The sequence below is a fragment of the Leptosomus discolor genome, chromosome 6 (assembly GCF_034619465.1).
Source record: "Leptosomus discolor isolate bLepDis1 chromosome 6, bLepDis1.hap2, whole genome shotgun sequence".
Lineage (NCBI taxonomy): Eukaryota > Metazoa > Chordata > Aves > Leptosomiformes > Leptosomidae > Leptosomus > Leptosomus discolor.
Window position 1 is genome coordinate 15,365,805 of NC_141396.1, and position 7,534 is coordinate 15,373,338.

Below are 7,534 nucleotides of genomic sequence, written 5' to 3' on the forward strand. Positions count from 1 at the left end.
TCTTCCCCCTACCCAGCATCCCACGGCCACAAACTCCAGGACAAAACATCCTCCCTCTGCTACTGGGTACCAGCTTCTCTTTTACCCACCCCAACGCCCTGCGCGCACCCAGCGCTGACTTTATAAGGCCGAGTCGGGTGGTGATTTTTTTTTTTTTTTTTGGGGGGGGGGGGGGGAGCTGGGGAAGAAGAAACTCCTTTTCTCGTGTGCTCTTCTCTGCTGTCATTCACCCGGCTCCTTTCAGCATCCAGCCAATGGAGAGTGAGGGCCCGGGAGCAGCAGGCCTTGGCTAGCGTGATTGATGGGCAAGCGGGGCGCTCGCACTCGCACTCCGCTGCGGCCGCGCTCCGCTGTGCGCTGCTCCGCGGGGCTCTCGGCTCCCCACCGCCCTCGGCGGCGAGGGGTCCCCGGGGCACCTTCTTGTGTATCTGTGTGTGTGTCTTGGGTGAGTGGTTCCTGGCTTGGGGTGGTTGTGCCTTGGTAGCGTTGGGGTGCTGGGTCTCACCGGAGCGGGACCAGTGTGCGTGGGTGGGGCTGTCGCGTCTCTGGCTGCTGGAGGCTTTTGGGTCCAGCGGGTGTGCGTGGAGCGGTTGTGCCTCGAGTGTGCAACTCCCGTGCCTCGGCTGGGCACGCCTGTCTTGTCCTGGGCTGCGGGGTTGTTTCGCTCCTGTGCCTCGGTTGTGCATGGCTCTGCTCTCGGAGCTCCGGGCTGAGCGTGTAGCTACCGCGTCCCGGCTGTGCGTGGCTCTGCTGCTGTGTCTCGGGGTGCGCGACCGACGTGCTATGGGGCCGAGCGTGTAGCCGGCGTGTCCCGGCTGTGCGCGGCGCCGTTGCTGTGTTTCGGGGCCGTGCGGGGCTGTGCTGCCCTGCCCGGGGCGGGGGTCCGGCCCCGGTACCCCGGGGCGTTGTGCGCGGCTCCGTCGCCGGGGCCGGGCGGCGGCGAGTCCTGGACGGCGGCATGGAGCATCTCGGGGCTCACCACCTGCACCAAGGCCAAGCCGAGCCCATCAGCTTCGGCATCGACCAGATCCTCAACACGTCGGAGCCGGGCAGCTGCATGGTGTCACACCCGCGGCTGCAGGACTCGGCGGACTACGGGCTGGGCTGCATCGTGGGCAGCGCCTACAACACGGTCACGGGTGGCTACGGGGCGAGCGGCGGCGCGGCCGGCACCTACACCGGCACCTCCTGCAGCATGGGCGGCCTGCCCGGCTCCTACAACGTGAACATGGCGGTGAGCATGAACGGCAACACCTTGAGCTCGGCCGGGGGGGTGATCCGCGTCCCGGCCCATCGCCCGGTGGCCGGCGGCGTGCACCAGCCCCTCTCCGCCGCCGTGCCGGCGGTAAACGGCATGAACAGTCTCACGGGGCTCACCTTTCCCTGGATGGAGAGCAACAGGCGGTACACAAAAGACAGGTTCACAGGTGAGTCGGGACAACGGGACCCCCCCGCTCCCTTTCCTTCGCCTGCTCCCGCCGCCCCATTCCCTTCGCCGCCGCCCGGCCTCGCCGCGGCAGCCGGTGCCTGACGGGGAAAGCGGGATCCGGCCTCGGGTCGCCCTGGGAAGTCGGCCCCAGAGGAGGCCAGAAGCAAGAAGGGGTGGAAAAATCAGGGGCATTCAGTCCCCCACAAATGCGTTGGGGTGTTCATTTTTTTCTGCTTTGATTTTTTATTGTTGTTGTTGATTTAGTTGTGGGGTTTTATCAGGGTTTTTTTTGTTGTTGTTTCTTCGTTTGTATTTTGTGGTTTTGTTTTTCTTTTTTTCCCCCGGGATGCGGCCCAGGAAAGGCCGGCAAGGAGGAAACGGGATGGCCAACTCCGCACGCCTCCCGCAAGCTCTGGGCACGGCTGCCCGCCGCCCCGCACCCGGGGAAAGTTTCCTTTCAAAGAGGGCGATTTCGGAGGCACAGCCCGGCCTGGCGGGGAAGGAGCCCGGCGGCCCCGGCCCTCGCCTGCCCGGGAAGGCCGGCCCGTCGCCGGCCGCTTAGGGCTCTTTTTTTTTTTTTTTTTTTTTTTCCACGTGTCTACCGTAACCGGGCTGTTTTTCCCCGGCTGCGGGTTTGGGCTCAGCCTTTCTCCCGCCAAAATGGACTTATTGGCAGCCCCGAGCAGAGCCGGGCTCGGGCTGGAGCCGCTTTCTAGACCCGTCGCCGTTTCCAGATCTGGGCTCGCCTTTCGGCTCTAACAAAGCAAAAACTCGAACAACGAAAATAATAAAACGAACAAAAAAAGCAACGAAACGGCAACGGGGAAAAAATCAGCCCCCGCTCTTGCAGAGCCTGCACCGGCCCTTCTTCCCGGGGGCGGAAACCGAGGCCTGATTTTTGGAAGTTCACGTTTAATTTCGACCCGATGGCGCTCGGCTCGGGCACGGCCGTTCAACGGCGAACAAACCGGCCGTTCCCCTGTCAGGAACCGGGCTGAATTTCACGGAGCCCCTTTTAGGCCCGGCCTGGCTGAGGCACGCCGCGATTATTTTCCCCAATTATTTTTCATGGGGGGTAAAAAAAAAGAAAAAATATATTTAAAAAAAAAACCCAAACAAAACAAAACCAACGAATCGCAACTGCTGTTTCCATCCCGGGAAGTTATTTCCTGCGTATGAAACGCCGATGCCGAGGACGGCGGCAGTTACCGCCGCGCCCAAACGAAATTAAACCGAGTCCCGTTTCTACGAAACGCGGAGCCCCGGCTAGGCTGACGCTATCGCGCCCCGGCACTTCGCCGGGCAAGCGGCTGCCTTTCCCGGTCGCCAAAGCCGAGCGGTGCCCGGTCGGTGCCCGCAGCACCCGGGGAAAGCGCCGGGACCGCCGCCGCCGTGTTTTTGCAGCCCGTCGGCGGGGAAAAGCGGCGGCTTGGCAGCGGGGGGGGGTGGGGGGGTGGTGTCCCAGCCCAGCTCCCGGGAGCCGGGAGCCCCTCTGCTGATGTGTCGCTGCTTGCTTCTTTGCCTCTCATCCCCCCTCCTCCCGTGTCCCCCCCAGTGGCCCTCTCACCCTTCACTGTAACACGCCGTATAGGTCACCCCTACCAGAACCGCACGCCCCCCAAGAAGAAGAAGCCCCGCACCTCCTTCACCCGCCTGCAGATCTGCGAGCTGGAGAAGCGCTTCCACCGGCAGAAGTACCTGGCCTCGGCCGAGCGCGCTGCTCTGGCCAAGGCCCTCAAGATGACGGACGCCCAGGTGAAGACCTGGTTCCAGAACCGGCGCACCAAGTGGAGGTGAGGGGCTGGGGGGGACGGGGGACCCGGGGGACGGGGCTGGGGGGGGTCCGGGGATCCAGGGGGCAGTCCTGGGGCAGCCCTGGGGGAGCAAGCCCGGCTGCCACCAGCTCTTGCCAGGGGCATGGGTGGCTGGCGTTACGCGTGTCTGTGAATATGCGTGTCCGCACGCGTGGGAATGCGTGTGTACGCGCACGGGCGTGTGTGCGCGTGCAGCGCCTGTGGATAGGAGTGTGCGTGTGTGGAGAGGTGTGTGTAGGCCGTGTGTGCACGTGCCTCTGCGTGTGCGTGCATGCAGCGTGCGTGTGCAAGCAGGGCGTGCGTGTGTCACTGCACAGCGTGTGCGAATGCTTTTGCGTGAAGGCCCCGTGCACGTGGGTGTGCTCCCATGCCGCGTGTGCGTACCAGACGGCCACGTGTGGACGCGTGTGCCGCGGGCGTGCAGGCAGCGCGCGTTCCGCGTGTGCTGACACTGGGTGTGCGTGCAAATAGGTGTGCACGGACGCGGCGTGGATGAACGCTGTGTGCATGGGGGGGCCGGGACGTGCGGTGGGTGCAGCCGGTATCACCGGGCGCCCAGTGGGTGCAGCGGCCCCAGAAACCCCCTTTTCCCGGCAGCAGCGTAGGGGAGCCCCCGGCCCGGCTCGGCGGGGTGCGCCCGGGGCGGCAGCGAGCCCCGGCGGGGAGCCGCGGCCGCGCCGTTCTGTTCCGGGGCCGGGCAGGAGCCGGACCCGTCGGTGCGCGGCCGCGGGGGCAGCGGGACGCTCCGACGCCGGGGCAGGGCCGTTCCCCGGCGTGGGAGCGCGGCTCGGGCCGGACCCTGCACCCGGGGCTGCGGGGACATCGGGCTCTGCGGAACGCGCAAATTTTAGCTCCCGCGGGGTTTACCGGACCTCCTTGCCAAAATGCCTTTTTTTTTAAAAAAAAAAAAAAAAAAAAAAAATATTTTCTCGTGCCGGGCGTTCCGGTGAAGCCGGGCAGGAGAGAAAGAGAAGACCGGGCTCACACGGAGCTTCCCGGGTGACCTAGCCCTTTCCAGGCTGCAGCTTCCCGGGGTGTCCCCGGGGGAGGCACCCCAGTCCTGGAAGCATTCCCTGCCAGCCCCGGGCTGGGGACAGGCACCCCGCAGCCGGGGGGACTTGGGCAAGGGGCAGGTCCCCTGGCAGGTCAGAGAAGGGGGATGTTGCTGGGTGCTGAGCACTGGGCGCAGGCAGGCAGTAGCTTATTCAGGGCAGGGGAAAAGGGCTTCCCCAGGGTCTCTGGTGAATGGGACAGTGATTGCCTGGGAATGCAGAGGATGGATAAGAAACGGGAGACAAGGAACTTAAAAGCAAGGGTGTGGGTGAATCCCCCCCTCACCGAGTCCTTCCCTAAAGAGCCCCTGGAAGAGCAGCTCCTCAAGTTCCAGGAAGTCTCCAGCTGGAGTCAACTTTGTTGGCCAGGAGCAGAGTCCTGGAGGAGGAACAGTCCTGCCGTGGCCAACGAAACAGGGTCAGCTATGTCTTCTAACCTGGTTTCCTAGGGAAGTGAGGCAAATGCGGCTTGGCTGGCTCTCATCTGTCTGTCAATACTCTTTGCGTCTGTTGGCTAAGTTCAGCCCCCTTTGGCAGAGGAGCCGGGGATTCAAACCTATTCGTACGTTTTACAAAAAATAGCTGGGTAAAGAGAAACAAAATCCTGGTTCTGGCTAAGAGAAAGGCTGCAGCCTGACCTCGGCTGTAGTATTAGACATGGGAGAATCCCCACTAGCCTGAGCCAGAAGGGTGCAGGCTTGTAAGCTCTGCTCTGGCTGGTAAACTCTGCTTGTTTGTATCTGTGCACGTTGGGTGTTGTGATGGAGACATGGGTGCCCCTGGCCGATAGCACACCCGACTCGCCGCCCTGGGCCTGTGCACAGGCTCTGAGCAGTGCCTGGAACACTGGGTGCTGAAGGAGCTGCTTGCAGGCGCAGTCTGAACTAGGCAGCGGGGAATATCTGAGAAAAGAGAGTTACTTTAAGCCCTCTGAGGGATTTAACTGCTTAAATAAATGCAGGCTAGGGGGGAGAGTCTCGCCTCTGCTGCTTGCCCCGTGTGTCTCTGCTGGAGTGAGGTGGCTGTGTGATCTCCTCCCTAGATTTGGGCTCTTGCTTGAGACACCGGCATCGAGGTTTAGTTTCTTCCAGGCAGATTTGAGCCTGCAAATCGCAGCCTGACATGAGTTCGTGAACGGGACAGCTGCTTGGAGCAGGGAGGTACTTGGGAGCTGGCTGCTCACAGCCACTATGCTTCTGACCACCCTGGACGTTGGGCTCCCTCCCTCCTCCCAGAGCATCTCTTCATTGTGCAGGGAGTCATTAAATATTCATCGAGGGAGAGACTGAGCCGTTCCCGGCCTGCGTGGGGAGGGCTGGTGCTGCTCCGAGCCCCCTCTCCCCGGGATGCTGACGTGAGATGTTGACACAGTGATTAGAGCAGGGACTGAGCCATGAGCTACCTGCTCCCAGGCGGGAGCCCTGGCTGCATACCTGGAGGCTTGTGTACCCCAGAAGCCCACTGCCCATGTCCAGCCCTTGCCTGCTTCCCCAGTGGAGGGCCAGGGACCCCCTGCCCTGGACTCGGAGATGTCACCATGGAGCTTATAGCTGCCACTTCCAATCCCCGCAGCCAAAGAAGATGAGATATCTGACATCCCCCTGAGTTGCTAAATGAAAAAGCTGCTGTTTTCCCTGTCACTGATCCACTAAAGCTGCCAGGAGAGCATCAGCAAGGCCCGGGGGTCTGAGTGAGTGAGGAGTTGCTTTGGGGATCATCCTGGGACTGGCACTGTGACCTGCCCCCAGGTTTTCCCAGCAGTGTCACTGGAGGTTGCCAGGTGATGTTCACCAGTAAAAGCAGAGGTGACCACAGGCTGCAGCCTCCAGACTGACTCACCATCCAAGCAAGTGGGGGTGTGGGATTTTCATTGTGGATTTAAGTGTGTTCAGGCCATTTTTACCTATCCCACGCCCTCCTCCCAGACAGCCTAGAGCTGGGACCCTACCAGTGCTGGAAAGGATCCCTGCAGGCCTCCTAATCCCCCTGCTCGGCAGGATCAGCTCTGCCGGTGTCATTCTAGACAAATGCGTGTTCAACCTGTTCTTAAAAATATCTTACTTCACCCTGCCCAGACAGTTTATTCTGGGCTTTGATTCTTCTCATTGCTAACAATGTGTTTCTAGTGTTTAGCTGATGTTTTGCTGATTTTTGTCCTGCCTGCCATGGCCGTGATTTGCCTTCATCCAGACTCTTGACAGCTGGCCACCGCAGCCTGGCAGAGGAGATGGCAGACCTGGGTGCTGAGAAGGGGGTGCCCAGGGTGACTTTGCCCATCTACCAGCCGTGTGGCACTGCCAGTCAGTGATGTCTCACTGCCTGTGCTCCTTGCTGGGACGTTGTGCAATTCGCTCCTGCTGCTGGTCACAGAGCATGTTTGCAAGGAATCGCCCCTTTTGCAACCCCGTTGTGTGCCCCTTTGGGTGTTTTGGCTCTGCTTGGGTTTTTCCCATGGGCAGAAAATAAAACAGAGCTGTGGGCTACTCCCAGCTGCCTTTGATCAGAGCAATTTTTGCTGGGGCCAGTAAGAGAGACAGCCCTAGTCCCCGGTTTGTGATTAACTGGCAGGTTGTGCAGGCGATGTGGCACGATGTGGCACCATGCTGTGGCTAAGCACCCTCTTTTCCTAACCCCTACCAGCCCTGAACAGTCAGTGCAACCTGTTCTCTCTGAAGATAGCCCTCCTTTGCTCCCCTAACCACTCTCTCTCTTCTAGGAGGCAGACAGCGGAGGAGAGGGAGGCTGAGCGGCAGCAAGCGAACCGAATCCTCATGCAGCTGCAGCAGGAGGCCTTCCAAAAAACTATCAACCAGCCCATCCAAGCTGACCCCATCTGTGTCCACAACTCTTCTCTCTTCGCCCTCCAGAACCTCCAGCCTTGGTCTGACGACTCCACCAAGATCACCAGCGTCACCACCGTCGCCTCCGCTTGTGAATAAGGCTGGCACCCGCCGGCGGCATGCGCACCTTCTGCCGGCGGGGCTGTCCCCAGGGAGACATGTGGCATCCCCCGTGGGATGCATGGCATCCCTGTTTCTCCCCGGGGAAGGCTGGCATCCCACAGTCCTCCAGCTACACATGCATCCTGCATGTCCAGCCGGGGTAACCGTCCACGAGGACCAAAAGGAAGGGAAACCACTCCAAAAACTCTCCCCGTCCATGCGGTTGCTGGAACAGCGGCGGTGTATCGCCTTCCCCCAAGCCTTTTGTTCTCTTGAAAGTCTCCAGTGCCGACCGTG

At 61.2% G+C, this 7,534-nt stretch overlaps 1 protein-coding gene across 2 annotated transcripts; it reads left to right on the forward strand.

The window, feature by feature from the left end:
- Positions 1–958: 958 nt before the first annotated feature.
- Positions 959–7,234, forward strand: TLX1 (T cell leukemia homeobox 1). Of its 2 annotated transcripts, none has more exons than XM_086467107.1 (3): positions 959–1,427; positions 2,985–3,222; positions 7,012–7,234. In XM_086467107.1, the coding sequence occupies exons 1-3, from the start codon at positions 959–961 to the stop codon at positions 7,232–7,234; spliced, it is 930 nt and encodes a 309-aa protein (XP_086323233.1). The 2 variants fall into 2 exon arrangements, with proteins under 2 accessions (XP_086323233.1, XP_086323234.1); XM_086467108.1 differs by having other exon boundaries at positions 3,021–3,222.
- Positions 7,235–7,534: the final 300 nt, after the last annotated feature.

Coding starts and splice junctions, on each gene's coding strand:
- TLX1 (XM_086467107.1), top strand. CDS start 959: ATGGAGCATCTCGGGGCTCACCACCTGCACCAAGGCCAAGCCGAGCCC. Junction 1,428..2,984: donor CACAAAAGACAGGTTCACAG/GTGAGTCGGGAC, acceptor TGTCCCCCCCAG/TGGCCCTCTCACCCTTCACT. Junction 3,223..7,011: donor AACCGGCGCACCAAGTGGAG/GTGAGGGGCTGG, acceptor TCTCTCTTCTAG/GAGGCAGACAGCGGAGGAGA.